The sequence below is a fragment of the Schistocerca americana genome, chromosome 6, assembly GCF_021461395.2.
Source record: "Schistocerca americana isolate TAMUIC-IGC-003095 chromosome 6, iqSchAmer2.1, whole genome shotgun sequence".
NCBI lineage: Eukaryota > Metazoa > Arthropoda > Insecta > Orthoptera > Acrididae > Schistocerca > Schistocerca americana.
In genome coordinates, this window is record NC_060124.1 from 87690831 (window position 1) to 87709469 (window position 18639).

General features: G+C 39.2%; 1 protein-coding gene across 1 annotated transcript in view; it reads right to left on the reverse strand.

The window, feature by feature from the left end:
- LOC124619709 (coiled-coil domain-containing protein 85C) overlaps positions 1-18639 on the reverse strand; it is a 74254-nt gene that overhangs the window by 14464 nt on the left and 41151 nt on the right. Inside the window, exons 3-5 of the mRNA XM_047146267.1 lie at positions 14291-14552; positions 3567-3694; positions 52-255 (exon numbers count right to left, since the gene is read on the reverse strand). Coding sequence (XP_047002223.1) covers positions 52-255; positions 3567-3694; positions 14291-14552 — 594 coding nt within the window. The remainder of the gene's footprint in view (positions 1-51; positions 256-3566; positions 3695-14290; positions 14553-18639) is intronic.

An 18639-nucleotide genomic window follows, 5' to 3' on the forward strand; every position in this document is an offset into this window, starting at 1 on the left:
ATACTACATACTAATCTACAGGTGATGACCATTAAGTCGCAATCTACTCACATTGCACATCTCCCTGACAAGTGCTTTCTCACCGTCATCAAGATCATCTCCTGCCGCATTCATTGTACTCGCAACTGTGGGATTCTGCTGCTGGTGAGGAATGTAAGTGGAGGAAGGATGAGGCCCACTGCTACCTCTTTCCAGTTGTTCGCGAACTTCAAGTACTTGGAGTGCCTGAACTACAGCCTCCGGTCGGCCACTACTCTGGAATGGAATATGGAACAATAAACAAAATTATGCTGATCACTGATGACTTGCGGGGCTCTGCAAGAAAGACGCCACAAGTGCCCAATTGTTAATACACTTAATACACAGAATTGAGTGTGACTAAAATGATTCCAAGATGAGGATGTATGGATAGACAGACAAGGACGCGCGCGCGCACCTGCACCCGCACACACACACAGATAGTTTCACATTTCATTCATATGTTCCAGTTTCTCAAGCATGAGATCGAAAAGAAGTAGTACAAGATTTTAACATAAATTTGGAATCGCCATATACTTCCCTAATTTGTGTGATGTCCCTGTTTCCTCTCCTTTCTCATTCTAATAAACAATCTTGTCATGACTAAGTCTGGAACTATTCCTGCCTTTGTCAAAACTTATTCGCCAGTTAACTTCACTAACCCTGCCACAATCACCAGTTTAGTTATCCCTGATTATTCTCTGGTTTGGTGTTGTTAAGTTCCTACAAACCATTTTCCGCACTACTTCCAAAATAGAACTTAAGCAGCTGCCAGATGGGGACTGTACAACGGGCCCTTACTAGTGTAGCGAACTGGCCAAAAATTTTCTGACAAAATTTCATTTTCCTGGATACACTGAGAAGAAAATACATAATCTTTCCTACCTGTTATTCCTGTTAGTCATTTTATTTTCACTCTGGTAGTCTGAATCTATGGATTTCCCTAGTAATTATAACAACGCTGATCATTCGCAAACCCAACGAACCACATAATCAGACAGCGATTGGCGTTCACTCGTTTGGCTTTCCTCTGCTCAGCTTGTATAGCCTGGTCCCCTTTTGCCTACAGGAAAGTTTATTTCTAAATGCGATGAGGATTCCCCTAACAGAGACATCACGTACACTATCACGCATTCAAAAATAAACTTATGATTTTTTTTTTATTTTTTTACAATGGGACCAAACTGCTGATGTCATCGGTCCCTGGGCTTACACACTACTTAATCTAACTTACGCTGAGGACAACACATACACCCATGCCCGAGGGAGGATTTGAACTTCCGATGGGGGGAGCTGCACGAACCGTGACGAGTCGCCTCTGACCGCACGGCTACCCCACGCGGCTTATGATTCATTCAGAAATCAATTTACAGAGTGTGTTCAAAAACCAACAGGGATGCGCATCAAAATCATATGAGTAATCGATAGACCAACGTGCGCTGGATGCTAGGCACTTCGTGAAACTACGTTTTTACTCCTCAAGCATATGAATTTGGCAGCCCCCCTCTCTCATAGATCCGGGCCCGCTGCGCATGCGTGAATCTGGCAGCTTGGGCGCAGCAGTAAAATTTTGCCCGGTCATGTCTAGCTGCTTTCTGTGACTATTTACACAGCAGCAGCCACATTTCTGTGGCCAGAAATGGGAGAAGGTACAACTCATACGCCACTCAACTGTGCATGCGCATGAGCCCGCTCATAACTGCTAAAATGAATCTAATGTAAACAGTTGTGACGTCACGCTCATCGGAGGCAATTTGTTGTTATGAAGCATTGCATGGTCTTCCTAAAGCCTTTGACACATTTTGCTGCTGGCAAACGCTTATATAAGCACTGTGTTTTGTTGTTGTATATGGCACATTTCCTTTGCAATTTATGTTTTATTTTCTTTTTTTTCTCCTCATTCAAGTTTTATTGTTGCAGTATTATTCTGCAGTAGCGGGATACAGTAATATCCTTTGTTAGAGTATTGATTCTTACCAGTCAAAATTACAAAAATTTAACTGAAAACTAAATGAAAAATTACCCGAATTCTAAAAAATTCCCGGAATTCTAAAAAATTCCCGGGTTCTTCCTGGTTTTCTCCCGGATGAAAAAACTCCCGGGTTTCTGCTGGATCTCCCGGTTGTCCCGGGTTGTATACACCCTGCAACTGGTTCTGATCACACCTGGTAGGTAGGGTACAATAAGTAGAGAATACATACCTCAAATAAGCCCGAAGTTTTAGTAAAGCACTTATCAAAACCAAAGCATATTAACATATTAATACAGGAATTCTTCAGGACAACGTATTAGAACCAATACTGTTCCTAACATACATCAATCACTTTCCCTGTAGTGTCAGTCATGGTGAAAAAATTCTTTGCTGATCACACAAATATTAGATTCACTGAGAAAACAAGAGAACTCCTTGCAGAGCAAGCAAATGAAACTCTCAAAGATGTTTGCAACTGGTGAATAAGAAATAATGTGACAATGAATAGAAAGGAAACATGTGCCATGAACTTCAGTTTGAAGAGGAAAAATGGGAGAGATGGCATCTCTATAGCCTGTGTAACAAATTGCCAAATTTCTAGGAATAAATACTGATTCTCAGTCACAGTGGTGTGAATATACAAAGATACTTGCAAACAGAATGTTATCAGCATATTATGCCCTTAGAGTCCTGTCATCAGTATGTAACAGCCAACATTGTTTAATTACATACTACTCATATGTGCAATCATTTGTGAGCTATGGCATACTTTTCTGGAAACAAACACACAAAATATGAACACAATTTTCAGACTGCAGAAAAGAGTAATAATAATAATAATAATAATAATAATAATAATAATAATAATAACCAAAAATAGTAGTCAAGCCTATTGTAAAAATGTGATCAAAATACATAGGATTTTAACTGCCAAGTGAGTATTTGGGTTATTCACCAACAATCATAATGGCCACAGAGTTCACAAGAATCAACATGGATAAAATGACATTTAAGTTACCACTTTTGAAGAAACAATATCATATAATGGACTTTTCCAATCTCACAGATTTCAGTCAGTTGGCATACTTCACTCAGTTCATCTACAGTTTCCACAAGGATTACAAATTTCCAATTCTTTGCAATGAAAATGAAAAATTGCATGTAGATCAAGTAAGGTAAACGAAGTGTAAATTCTGCATAAATGCAAAAGAATGAAACACCAAGGAATTGCTGCCTGCGAATGATGCATCACTTTCTAAAAAAATCCACTTTCATACACAACTTTCAAGTTAACAATTACTTTCTCAATGAAAATATGTTTTTGTGAAATCCGTCCATTTCCATCAACTGCTTTTCAACATGGAGAAATATGTAACAAGCAGTAACAATAGGGTGTGGCTGAACACACATTTGATTTGACACTGCTAATTGACAGGTCAGTTAAGTGTTTCGATGATATGCAAAATTATGATATTTTCAATCCATTTTCTGTAAGACATGCTGCAATGCACACTCTTACTTAGCATTGTTATGGTAGTTAGGAATATTCCAGGGAATCTTCCACAAGTGTACTTACATCAGGGTCCCAACTGGATGCAACAATGCCATCATCAGTTCCACCCAGTTTTTGTTGAAGTAATATCTTCTCCTCTTCCAGCTGCTTCACTCGTTGTTCCAATGACCGCACATAATGCATCATTTGATCTATGGACAAATTTTAAATATTTAACTAAAATTATCAACGATAAATATCGAGACATGCGTAAATGTCATGATGTTAAAAGATTTCTAAATTAATGACATTCTGCCACAGAAACATATTAACATCTTGTTATGTTTTCTGTATTCCACCTCTGTACTATTGGGTAGTAAGTATTAAATCTATATTCTATTTACTGCTAAAAGAGCAATATTCCAGATAACGAATTTTCAGCTACTTCAAGTTTTGCTTCCAACAATGCTTGTCTTATGAGTGAAGTCAATATAGTCACTTATATTTCATTTCTAATATTTTCATGTGAAACTGATTATACTGGGTGTCTGTCTCAAGAGTTATCAAGCATGTTTTCTCTGGTGTTTTGGCAAATATTTGCAATTTTGTGACTGAAGTCAGCACAATTAAATACTGCTCATCACAGCTTTCATGTTAATGGAAAGCCTCTCTTTGTGTCCTGTTAGAAACAAAATTACATTTCCAGTGAAATTTTACATGCTCATTCAGTGGCACAATCCCAGATAGGTCTAGGGTGATATTTGTTTAGTGATACGTATTAACACGGACAATAAAACATGAAGAATACACAGCACTCCAACACTGACTGAGGAAGGCTGCTCTATGCTGTCTCCTGCCACCATGCAGCAGTGCTACTCAGTCACTGCTGGAACACTGTCAATTACTTGGGTTTTACTGCCCCTGTTAACACATATCTGTAAAATGAGTATTACACTAGAGTATACAAACATGTAGAGTTTTATTTAAAAGAAAATAAAAAAAGTTTGCCAAAGGAAAAAACTGCCTTCCTGGTGACACTGGGCATCACATGACAGACATGATGAGCAGCATTTGTTTAGGCAAACTCAAGCTACACACTGCAAAAACAAAATTGCAATTATCTGTTGACAAACAAGAGAAAGTGCACTTGATGACTCTGAGGAGAGAGATCACTGTACTTATGTCTGCATCACGCAATATCTTTCTCAACTGATGATGTGCTTTTGGTTTTTCTCAGGATACCATCATTTTGCCGACTTCATAATAGCAATTATTAATGAGCTACAGTTGCCCAGGAAGTGAGCTCACCACGACATTTGATGAAGGTGACTAAACCAGTCATTGAAATTACTGAAAGTATTTCAATTCTGTCTTTGTAACTACGAGGAAATGCAGGTTTTCTTTAGTAACGAAGATGGAATTAAAATTCCATTCAGTCATCATAAAGCAGCTATGGACAATATGAGGGCACAAATGAACAATTTAATGATGCTTGCTCATAGAAATATTGCGCATAAATATTGAATTGTCAATCCAAGTGAACACTTAGACATATATCTTCTTTGAAACCTACAAAATCATGGAAGCTGCAGAGTAATCAATACTAGAGCCATGTTGAGTAAATGGTGCTTGGGTCTACTGCCAGATAATGTTGTGTGAACTCCACGTCATCTAATTGATACAACTATCTGACATCTTCAGATGAACACTGTTGGTGGCTGTTGGCATGTAGCAATGGTTGGTGTTCACACTAACACAGTTTTCTTATGGAGGCTGTGACTGGAAGTTATGAATGGAAGAAAGCATTACTACCAGCTTGACAGTAGCACTTAAAGGCTCTCCAGCTACAGATTGAAAGGGTGGGCTGCTGCATGCATGCATGGAGTATGACTGGTGCTGCTACAGGGTGTAAACATGGGTAAGAAAAAATAATAATAATAAAAATTTCCAGGTTAAAAATACACTTTTTCCCGGGCAAAAGTACATTTCTTTCACATGTTAAGTGATAATGTTCTTTCCCTCAGAGGTGTAAATTTATAAATCCGTTGAATGGCAAAGGATTTATACACTGGCATAAAACTTAGCAGCACTTTAGAAAATGAAACCCATAAAGAACAAAGTGTTTTTGAAAGATCTTTGATGTGCAAACGTATAAATACGAATTCCACCAAATACAGCATGGTAGCTTCCGAAGCACTGAAACAGAGATTGCACTGTGTGGTGTGCTTTATCAGCCAGTCATAGCTCATGTCATGTGATCTCATCAACCAATGAGAACAGATACTCAGAGCGTAGGACAAGTGATGTGGTCAGCCAACAGCAATTGTTAAGTGCCATGAACACACAAATAGGGGAGGGTGTGGTTACACAGGATCCTAATAGCACAGCTTACACTGCAGCAGCTGAATATTTCTGACAGGAACGGTTATAAATTTCACTGCAGTGCATAAAAAAATTTGTGTCTTACCTGGCTGAAAACATGTTCCATCTAGGACTCAACTTTTCTGCAGAAAAACCAGTTGGTCTTTTCTAGTGTGTGTGTGTGTGTGTGTGTGTGTGTGTGTGGTGTGTGTGTGTGTGTGTGTTTTACCCACTAAGATATATCAAACACAAATGTGCCAGTAAAACTTTACATAATGGCATAAATGGCTGGTCTTCTGGGCCTGAAATTTTTCTAGGTGGCTGGTCCTCGAAGTGTTAAGTTTTCAATGAGAGTCAAATGCTCCTTGATTTAAGAAACTGATTGCACATTCTTATATGTAACGTAATTCATACTGCGTAAAAGCAAATTTACTTTGAAAGTAATGCTTCTCAAACCACCATTCATAATATTTTCCAGTGACCTTTTAGAAATGTACACAGTTGTGATGTCATGCTCATCAAAAGCAGTGCGTTGTAACAAAGTATTGGATAGTCTTCATCCTGAAGCCTTTGACACATTTTGCTGTTAGCACATGTTTGTGTGTCCACTGTGTTTTGTTGTTGTAAATGGCACATTTTCTGTGTAACTAAAGTTTTAGTTTGGTGTTATTCCCTCATTTGTTTTATAGCTGCAGTGTTATTCTGCAGTAGCAGGATAAAATACAAAGCTTTGTTAAAGAGTCTGTTCTTATTACTGAAAACTACAAAAATTTAACTGAAAATTAAAACATCGATAAATTCCCAGAATTCTAAAAAATTTCCAGGTTTTCCTGAATGAAAATATTCCTGCGTTTTTGCCAAATTTCCCTGTTGTCCCAGGGTGTGTACACCCTGAGTCACTGTCACTGTAGCCAAACCAAAACTGACTGTTAGATCTCGCACTGAAAATATTTGCCCTGCTCATGGCAGTCAGTCTGCAAAAAGCACAAGGTTTCAGGCTGTGCTGAGATCGTATCCAAAATTCCTATTAAAGGGTCTGTCGATCACGTGATCATATCACATCCTCTACGGTGCACTACCTTATGGAGGAAAGACTGTCCTGCTTTTAGCAGTGTATGGAAAACAAGTTTGAGGTGTTCCATTGTGAAGCATAAACATTACCTGTGTTTCTACAGGATATAATTCACTAAATCCAAATGTTTAGTTTGCAATGGAGGCAGAAAGAATAGGGGACTTCTTTCACAGTATGTTCCTGTGTGAAAGAAAATGAGTGGATTTTAGGACATAGCCTGTATCGCAAGCCTACTCTCACTGAGATCTATTTGCAAACTACAAGTGGTCATTACCTGGCATGGCACAGTTGTGTATTGTACACTCTGGTTCAGAGGCCACATGTCTTATCCAAGCCTGATAGCCTGCAAGGTGAGGAACATATGAGAACGGTTTTCAACAGAACATCTATTCAGGGAAACAAATTCATTCCACATAGTAAACTAAGTGAGGCCAGCACAGTGGACACCATAAAGAGAGAGAGACATAATGTCACGACCCTCCAGGCATACTTTAATAGTAATTCTTCTAAAATCAGAAGAATACTTGACAGAAACAGTATGTACTGTGTTTTTCCTAATATACTAACCTGAGGAAATTGCTGGGTCCTATCAAAGACTATCTTTACTTAATTTATTGTTTTATTTAGCCTAACCAGAACATTCTCATTTTCTATGTGTACTTGTGGTTCAGTAATGCACACGTAAGATGAAAATCTTGTATGCTTGGTACTCCACAGGTTTAAGACTTTCTTAACAGACGTCTTGCTGTAGACCATGAGCTGCATGTAAAGATATTTACTTGCCAGATGGTACTTGGACCTATAGCTCATCACCTGTGGCACATATGTATACTTCTACCATATTTACCAATAAAAAGATGAGGTTTTTTCCCAAATTTGCCATTAAAAAATATGGGGTCGTCTTATATTCAAAAATTAAAATACTGCTGCTGAGGTCAAGGTTTTTACAGGGTTTAATAGACTAATGTAGGGTTCGTCTTATATTTACAGATGAAACTTTGGCTAGTGAGGCTTCATACAAATTTATTTTGAAGAGGTCAGAAGGGTAGAGCTTAGCAAACAATACTTTTGTTCGAACAGGTTCGAGATTTCCCAATATGCAGAAGCGCTTGATATAGTACCGATCCTGTTCATTCAATCACATAACGTCAGGCTCATAATGCTAGTGCAAGGGATGTATACGTGAGGTAATCTGAACTAGGCACTACAACAATCTAATGATCTACTTAAAAACTGACAATTTTGTGAAACACAGGAGAAATAGCATTAAATTGTATCAACTCACAAAATTTGGCTGTATTTGAATAGGTTTACAGTATAAGTTCTCATACATATATGGCTGTCATATACACACAGTAATGCTGCTTTTCAAGTAAAGGTAACAGTCAAAGGTGAAAATCTTGTCCTTCAAGAACCATTACATGATTCTGAACCCAAGTCAATATTTTATTTTGTTATGAGAAACTAATGATTTATGAAGTGTGTTGTAAATGAAAATTTGGTATCTGTTAGTGTATCAGAACACAGGGGAAAAAAACATTATCAGCTTTAGAACAAGATGGTGGCATTTAGATGAGACGATAAAGAAAAGTAATCCAGTATTCAATGTCTAACAAGGAAAACAAATCACATTTCAGTGACTGCAGCTGTTATCACAAGAATAAATTATAGTGGAAAGAACCCTCATGGAGATCGTACCAACAGACGGCACTGATCACTGGATGAGCAAAAGTTTGAGAATTGGACTGAATCGTGATTTTGATCTTTTACATATATTTTTGTTGCTGTTGTTACATGTGACTTGCAACCTAGAAGATATAGCATCTGTGTTTCACTGCTGCTTAAGCACAGCACTACTAAAGGCTTGGAGGGAGCAGGGACATGAGCTTAGCTGAGAACTATAAGGAGTGTGGGGAGAGGAGTGGTGAGTGGGCAGCAAATTCCATCGTGCTGGCAACCATGGGAATCTATACTGCTTACTTCAGCTTTTTACAAACATCTACCATTTTTCAAGTGCATTGGCCTGAATCTATTTCTACTCGGAATCTAGTTGACTATAAAATTGGCCAAATACTCAATAGCATACATTCCTGGAGGAGATGCTAGAAGTCTAGACTGGGGTCACTGGTGTACTTACATGTTTCCTGCACCAATGTTGTGTCAATGCTCACTGCGAGGTATGAGCAAATGATGGGGAGATGGGGGAGGGAGGGAAGCCAGTGGTGGGGGCAGCCAGTGGTGGGGGCAGCCAGTGGTGGGGGCAGCCAGTGGTGGGGGCAGCCAGTGGTGGGGGCAGCTGGTGTTGGTGTGGGGGGGGGGGGGGGGGGGAGACAGCCAGGGGTTGGGAGGGAGGGGGTCAACTGCTGGTTCTATACAGTCAATGAGACAGCGGCAGGCAGACAATATGCTTTTGTAGCAAAATACATTGTAACATTCTCACACCCGTATAGAAGTGAAATCCACTGTTTGTTTAGAGAGAGAGAGAGAGAGAGAGAGAGAGAGAGAGAGAAATTGCAACATGTTAGGAAGAAACAGCCAAATATTTGTGAGAACGAAGACATAAGCTTCACAGTTGCCCTGTTAGGACAGAGGCAGGGAAGATAAAAATTAATGTTAACAATTTTTTGTTTATTTTATTTCTCCTTGTTTTGTCAAAACATAGACCAAATACATGGCATAAGTTTAGAATAGGTGTAATGGTAACTTTTTAGGCAGATAACTTATGTCAATAACAGTTTGTAATTTTGATTAGTTAAAAGATGTTAAAACATAAATTTTTCACAAGGGCCTCTTAAAACATGGGGCATTGGGGGGGGGGGGGGGGGGGTCATCTTATATGCAGGGTCATCTTATACTCAGGTATGTACAGTACATCAAATGACATGTGTCAAATAAGCAGTCTTTATGGTGTTAAAACTGATATGGATCTCTGTAGTACACAGTCTGGCATATGTACATGTTACAGATGTCAAACTCTGAATAATCACACTTTTTTTTAGAGTTTTACAGCTGTAAAATATACACATCAATTTTAAAATCATAAAGATTTAATACTTCACACACATAATTTGGTAGAGATATACACATTATCTGTCACTAATGATAGGCTACGTTCTGGCAATTAAATATTTTATATTTGGCTCATGGTGTACAGCAGCTGTCTTTCAGCAATTACATCTGAGATGTTACTATGACAGTGATTATAATTACTGACACAAAAATAGTGAATATCAACAACAATAAAGTAGTGTCACTGTTGAAGATAAATGAGAGGAAGTGCTTTAGGAAACACAGTATGCATGAGATTCCATGCCAATGTAGGTTGCTGTTTAACCAGTAGTGTTGTACAATGCATAATCATCGCAATGAACACAAATTTCATATTTATCTGGATCAAACAGAAAAAAAATCTGTAAAAGTCAAACATTGTTTGCCACAGAGGAAGGCAAAGATTATATCCTTAGTTTTCCTGCTTGTGGGATGATGCATATTCGCTTCTTGGGAAACCTTACCAATGATCAACATGGTTTCTGTATCTTCACATAGCTGCCTTTCATTAATTACCATCACATCACTATGAGAAAGGCAACTATTTTGATGGGGGCCCTGTCACAATACAGTAGAGGATCCACATTGCGACCAATTCTGGTTCATCCCCAGCTAAAGCAACTGATCTTCCTAGGCACATGCTGGCTCCCACAAACTGCTCCTTGGCAAAGGGGCAACTGCCTTGATGAAACATTGTGGGATTTACATAACATAAAGCAATAGCAGACATGTGAATAAAATATTCAATGGATCCACTGAGAAATGCCAATGTGCCAATGGACCAATATTAATTAGAAAATGTTTTCAGAATTATAGTGAGAAAATGTTGAGTGAGTAACTTATAGCAGATGACAGCAAACAGCCACCCAATAGCCTGTGTGTACATGCTTGCCTGTGATACAATCAAGTCGCTAGGAGCTGCACCATTACCTGTTGTTCTAAATAAAAGGGACACAAGCATGGACAAGGCAGGGAGTCATTATCAGATAGCCACCGTGAGCAAACATGTATTTTGTCTGATGCTCTGATCTCATTTTTAAGTGTTTTTATTGCTCCAAAGAAGAATTATTATAAATGTTGTGACTTACCTACAACATGTATGAAAATTAGGATGAACATGTGCACAGTCATGGCCAAATGTTACATTATACAATAATATTTGTAAACCTCTCTCATTTTGATTTCCTTCCTCAATTTTGCAAATCCAACAGAAACAACATTATTTAGGTGGCAACAACTTTGGTGGAATATTTGTTAGCACAATAGTTAAGAGTCAGAGCTCAATTTGAAACATGAAGCTGTACCTACTCTGATTTATCTCTCTCTCAAAATATTTTTATACAGGTAGCACCAGGGTTGTGTACCATCACAAGAATGGTAAATACTGAGAATAAGCAGTAAGAACCAGAAATTTAACTGAGTTTATTCAAACTAAAATTACAATAACAAATTACACTTACACTTCATAACAACGAAAATAATCAATTTTTGGCAATATAATGTAACTGGATAGATAAAAAAATCTACTCACCAAATGATGGCAGGAGAACACGCTTACACAAAGTGGTTTATCTTATGCAAGCTTTCGGAGGCAGTGGCTCCTTGTTCCGGCAGAAGAGTTGAAGAGGAAGGAAGAGAGGCAAAGGAAAAGGACTGGAGAGATTTAGGAAAAGAGCTGCAGTTCAGAAAAGTCACCCAGAACCCCAGGTCAGGGAAGACACACCAGATGGGATGAGAAGGAAAAACTGATTGTTGGGGACGGCACTGGGTGAGATTTGAAAACTTGAGAGCTTAAAAGTGGAAGACAAGGTAATGTGCAAGATGTAGATTACTGCTAAAACATTGTGCATGGGTTAATAAGAGTGAAATCAGCTACTTCAACAAGGCCATGACTTCCTAAAATCATGTCCTGAAATGACATCCATTCTGTAGAAAGGCACATGTCATATATACCAGCTGTTATGTAAACACTGTTTGGCCTTTTACATCAGCATGACTACCACCCAGTTATCAGTTAGGATGAATGGGCATTATCTCAGCATTTCTTCACGCTAACTACACCTTTCTTCACTTCATTTAACTTTCTATAGCTTTCATTTTCTGATCTGTCTATTTTTTACTGTCCCCCCTCCCACCTCTGTTGCACTTAGCTTCTCACTGTTATTAACTCATGCACTATGTTTTAGCATTAAACATCATCTAAATTCTACAGGGAACTGATGTGAGTGATATAATCCTAAAATTGTGTGCATCTGTTCAATGATCATTTTTTAATGATCTGTGCATTTTCCCCTTCATTTGGAATACTTCATTCCTCCTGCTACGTGCATTAGAGTGCTGAAAGAAGAGGGGAGAGTGTTTCGCATACTCTATGTAGAATCATGTAGGTATAGTAGGTATACTATCAGTCTCAGGTTGTATGATATTCACAGTGAAACACTTCCAGAAAATGGAATTTAGAAAAGGTACTGCTGGAAGTAAAGCTGTGACTGCAGGTCATGACTTGTGCCTCAATATCTCAGTCAGTAAGAGCGCTGCCCCCAAAAAGCAAGCTTCAGGGTTTGAGTCTCGGTCCAGGACATAGTTTCAATTTGTCAGGAAGGTTCAAAAACACTGCACATTTCAATACAGAGTGAAAGATTCATTCTCAGACTTTGGCGTTTTGGCCATCTTTCTGTCATCCTCTGTTTCACTGTCAGTATCATTTCTGAGTGTCTGGACAAATAGCTTTGATCCATTTATTGACTTAATGTAAGATCAAAAATTCTTACGATTTTCTGTCACACTGTTAGACAGAATTTCACTTTTGGATGTTTTGAACACTTCTTGCACGATTCTCCTTTTATTGATTTTGGCTTATTTCCATTTCTGTTTGTGTGCAAGCTTTTTGCAAGGCTTCAGATTTGTTTAAATTTTTAATGAAGCTCTCTTTTCCTTCAAAGCTGCTTTCTGACATGGCTTTTGCACCATGGCAGGTCACACTCAAGATTCCTTGCCACGCATCTGTCTAAAGTATATTCTACAATACTCAGTAACTTTGTCTATTTACACTCAACATTTCCGGTCTCAGAGATGAATGTTTGATGTTGACAATTCAGGTCATCTAAAATATATTCTTTATAATAGAGGGAAACATTCCACGCGGGAAAAATATATTTAAAAACAAAGATGATGTGACTTACCATACGAAAGCGCTGGCAGGTCGATAGAAACACAAACAGACACATACATACACACAAAATTCAAGCTTTTGCAACAAACTGTTGCCTCATCAGGAAAGAGGGAAGGAGAGGGAAAGACGTAAGGAAGTGGGTTTTAAGGGAGAGGGTAAGGAGTCATTCCAATCCCGGGAGCAGAAAGACTTACCTTAGGGGGAAAAAAGGACGGGTATACACTCGCACACACACTCACACACATATCCATCCACACATATACAGACACAAGCAGACATATTTAAAGACCCAATGTCTGCTTGTGTCTGTGTATGTGTGGATGGATATGTGTGTGTGTGTGTGTGTGTGTGTGTGTGTGCGCGAGTGTATACCCATCCTTTTTTCCCCCTAAGGTAAGTCTTTCTGCTCCCGGGATTGGAATGACTCCTTACCCTCTCCCTTAAAACCCACTTCCTTTCGTCTTTCCCTCTCCTTCCCTCTTTCCTGATGAGGCAACGGTTTGTTGCAAAAGCTTGAATTTTGTGTGTATGTATGTGTCTGTTTGTGTTTCTATCGACCTGCCAGCGCTTTCATATGGTAAGTCACATCATCTTTGTTTTTAAAATATATTCTTTGTCAGACTTACTAAATGACACATCTTCCCGCATTTCTTTACTTTCCTACTGACATAAGTAGTTAGTGAGACTATATTGGCCTTACAATCACTGAATCCCTGCTCTACGTTAACTTTGTCGGAAAGTTTGCACCTGTTTGTAGCCAGCAAATCTCAAGACGTTATGCTCAGGAGTTCTATGATCAAGGCATTTTTTTAAGGCATTTAGGACAATATTGCACAAATCTCTGTCCCTATACAAACTGCCCATTCAGTTGAGTCTCTCAGTCAATAGCTGATAAGTTCTAATCTTGCCCTAATACTGTAACATGACCTGCAAACTTACATAAGGAAAAACAGCACTTCCAACCCATACGCACACATTCAAATACTCGCAATATTTCTAGTCCACGCTATGAACTTTATAATCTCTCCTCATTGATCACACAATTTCAATTACACAGATGCTTATGTAATGGAATCTGCAAAGCAGATGCTGATTGTTCCTAATAAATGTATGTTACTACATACAATTAACATCAACCTATAATCTTCAACATACCGTTGAAAACATTTCCACTGCCACGGTGCCTGCCGGCACCAGCACTGTGGTGGTTTGTGCGGTCCGTGTTTGTCCCACTGCTGGCAATGCGATGCGCAAATTGAGATCCCGCAGGAGGCTGCACAGGAGGCTCGTCAGCATTCGTGCTGGAGCTCGACCCATCACCGTCGTCACGGAGACCTGGACGCAAGCTGGCCCCACACGCTGCACACACACCGTTCTGCTGTCCACCACGCTCCTCGTCCAGATACAGGCATAGCTCCTGCAATTGAAATGAGTAACTAACTTCACTGTAAAGCTCCATGCTGAACTGTTGAAAAATCTTTGCTAAAGAATGACTACTTCCACACTAGAATTCACTAACAAAGACACATTTAAAGAAACAAGATTTGAAATAGTGCAACATACTTTGTTTGAATGTAATTAAAACAATACAAACAAAAATCATATCCCATTAGGAATATCTGGCCACCTCGTCAGTTAAAAGGAGAAATAAATGAGCTAGTCATCTTAAAAACATATTAGGAATCCCACCACCCTCTCTTAGAATAGGTATCCTTTAAGTACAGTTTACTTGTCCTTTTCCTTCTGGTTGCTATTAAAGAGCTACCTTTGATAAACAGTAGTCTTCTTTTGATAAATATACAGTTTTATTACTCCTAACTCCTTTGAGGCAATGGTGGACATAGCTGGATAGTAACATGACTTCCAACACACTGTTGTAACCATCAGTTCCATAGTCACTGGTTTCCTCAACACATGTTTTTGCAAATCAAATAAATACATCATTTCATAACTGCAATACTTGATGTGCTATGTCTTAGCATTTTGCCTGAAACTATGTATAACAATAAATCTCTCTCCACCTACTCCTCCATTTCAGCCACACGACTTACAAAGTAACTAACCAGTAATTTGTTACTGATTCAAACCCTCCCTGCATTTAAAACAAAAGCTTTACTTGTTTACAACGGTACAGCTTCCTCTTACATTTCACAGCTGTATTCTTTCTGTCCAACAGCAAACACTGTCAACACTATCCCAGTTTCATCATCTTTTACTTGGTTAAATTTCTTTTTTCCCTTTCATCACGTCTGTTAACTTTATCATACTATTAGCTATTTATCTGCAGCTTCACCTATGTACATGAATCCCACATTTGATGCATTACACACACCTCCTCTTCCCCCTCCCCCTATTTATCGTCTCCTGAATTTTTCCTTCCATCATATCTGTTAACTTTATCATATTATCAGGTTTTTACCTGCAGCTTTGCCCACATACACGTGTGCCAAATTTATTGCACACTGCACACATCTCCTCTTCCCCCCTCCCTCCGTTCACCTCCTCCTCCCAATCCAGCTGGTCACATCTCCTCCTTCCCCTCTCTTTGTCCATCTCCTTCTGGCACCCCCTTCCCCCTCAACCAGTCCATCTTCTCCTCCCACAATCTCTCTGTCCATCATCTACTTCCATTTCCTCCTCTCCCTTCTTTCTGACCATCCCACCCTCCCTCCTCTCATTATCCATCTCCTCCTCCCTCTGTCTGCTCAGCCATGCCCATCGGCATATACAGGGTGGTTCACTGATTGCGAGTGGGCCAAATATCTCATGAAAAAAGCGTCAAACAAAAAAACTAAAGGGAACAAAACTTGTTTAGCTTGAAGGGGGAAACCAGATGGCGTTATGGTTGGCCCGCTAGATGGCACTGCCATAGGTCAAACGGATATAAACTGCCTTTTTTTAAAAAATAGAAACCCCAATTTTTATTACATATTTGTGTAGTACATAAAGAAATATGAATGTTTTAGTTGGACCACTTTTTTCGCTTTGTGATAGATGGCGCTGTAATAGTCAAAAAACATATGGCATAGACAAACAGTTGGGAACAGGTAGGTTTCTTAAATTAAAATACAGAATGTAGGTACATTTGAACATTTTATTTCGGTTGTTCCAATGCGATACATGTACCTTTGTGAACTTATCATTTCTGAGAATGCATGCTGTTAAAGCGTGATTACCTGTAAATACCACATTAATGCAATAAATGCTCAAAATGAGGTCTGTCAACCTCAATGCATTTGGCAATACGTGTAACGACATTCCTCTCAACAGCAAGTAGTTCGCCTTCCGTAATGTTCGCACATGCATTGACAATGCACTGACGCATGTTGTCAGGCGTTGTCGGTGGATCACAATAGCAAATATCCTTCAACTTTCCCCATAGGAAGAAATCCGGGGACGTCAGATCCAATGAACGTGCAGGCCATGGTATGGTGCTTCGGCGACCAATCCACCTGTCATGAAATATGCTATTCAATACCACTTCAACTGCACGCGAGCTATGTGCCGGACATCCATCATGTTGGAAGTACATCACCATTCTGTCATGCAGTGAAACATAGTAACATCAGTAGAACAATGAAATCAGCATACATTGCACCATTTAGATTGCCATCTTTAAAATGGAGGCCAATTATCCTTCCTTCCATAATGCCGCACCATACATTAACACGCCAAGGTTGCTGATGTTCCACTTGTCGCAGCCATCATGGATTTTCCGTTGCCTAATAGTGCATATTTGGGGAGCAAAATAACTAATGATGGTCGAAGTAGAGAGGATATAAAATGTAGACTGGCAATGGCAAGGAAAGCATTTCTGAAGAAGATAAATTTGTTAACATTGAGTGTAGATTTAAGTGTCCAGAAATCTTTTCTGAAAGTATCTGTATGGAGTGTTGCCAAGTATGGAAGTGAAACGTGGACGATAAATAGTTTACACAAAAAGAGAATAGAAGCTTTCGAAATGTGGTGCTACAGAAGGATGCTGAAGATTAGATGGGTAGATCACATAACTAATGATGAGGTATTGAATAGAATTGTGGAGAAGAGAAATTTGTGGCACAACTTGACTAGAAGAAGGAATTGATTGGTAGGGCATATTCTGAGGCATCAAGGGATCACCAATTTAGTACTGGAGGGCACCACGGAGGGTAAAAATCATAGAGGGAGACCAAGAGATGAATACACTAAACAGATTCAGAAGGATGTAGGTTGCAGTAGGTACTGGGAGATGAAGAAGCTTGTACAGGATAGAGTAGCATGGAGAGCTGCATGAAACCAGTCTCTGGACTGAAGACCACAAGAACAAAACAATAGTGCATATTATGCCGGTTTATGTTACCGCTGTTGGTGAATGACGTTTCGTCGCTAAATAGAACCCGTGCAAAAAATCTGTCACCGTCCCATAATTTCTCTTGTGCCCAGTGGCAGAACTGTACATGACATTAAAAGTCATTGCCATGCAATTCCTGGTGCATAGAAATATGGTAGGGTGCAATCAATGTTAATGTAGCATTCTCAACACCGACGTTTTTGAGATTCCCAATTCTTGCGCAATTTGTCTGCTACTGATGTGCAGATTAGCTACGACACCAGCTAAAACACCTACTTGGGCATCATCATTTGTTGCAGGTCGTGGTTGACGTTTCACATGTGGCTGAACACTTCCTGTTTCCTTAAATAATGTAACTATCTGGCGAATGGTCCGGACACTTGAATGATGTCATCCAGGATACCGAGCAGCATACACAGCACATGCCCGTTGGGCATTTTGATCACAACAGCCATACATCAACACGGTATCGACCTTTTCCGCAACTGGTAAACGGTCCATTTTAACACGAGTAATGTATCACGAAGCAAATACCGTTTGCACTGATGGAATGTTACGTGATATCACATACTTATATGTTTGTGACTATTACAGCGCCATGTATCACAAAACGTAAAAAGTGGTCCAACTAAAACATTCATAGTGTCATCTGGTTTCCCCCTTCAAGCTAGACGAGTTTCGTTCTTTGTATTTTTTTCGTTTGATGCTTATTTCGTGAGATATTTGGCCCGGTCATTATCAATGGACCACCCTGTATACCCCTGGAACATATTCCCATACTACCAGCACACACACACACACACACACACACACACACACACACACACACACATTTTTATATGTGCATATGCATTCTTGGTCTTCCCAAAGAAGTCAAATAAATTTTTTCCAGACCTAATTCCTTAAGTACTACTGCCATGCATTTACATTAGTACGTGATTCTTCCCAACTGACAGGAACATAATGAGAAAACACTGTGCCAAGTAAGGGAATGGTGCAATAAGATGTGTCGAAACCTACCCTGAAATTTTTTACACAGGAATAAGACAAGGAAAGAAATGCACTGCCAAAATTTTAGTTGCTAAGAGGCGCTGCAAGTATTTTGTAAAAAAATGTTGAAGTTACAAATTTTTGCCATGCAAAGTACAGCTTATAACAGCAGTTTGTACAGCCC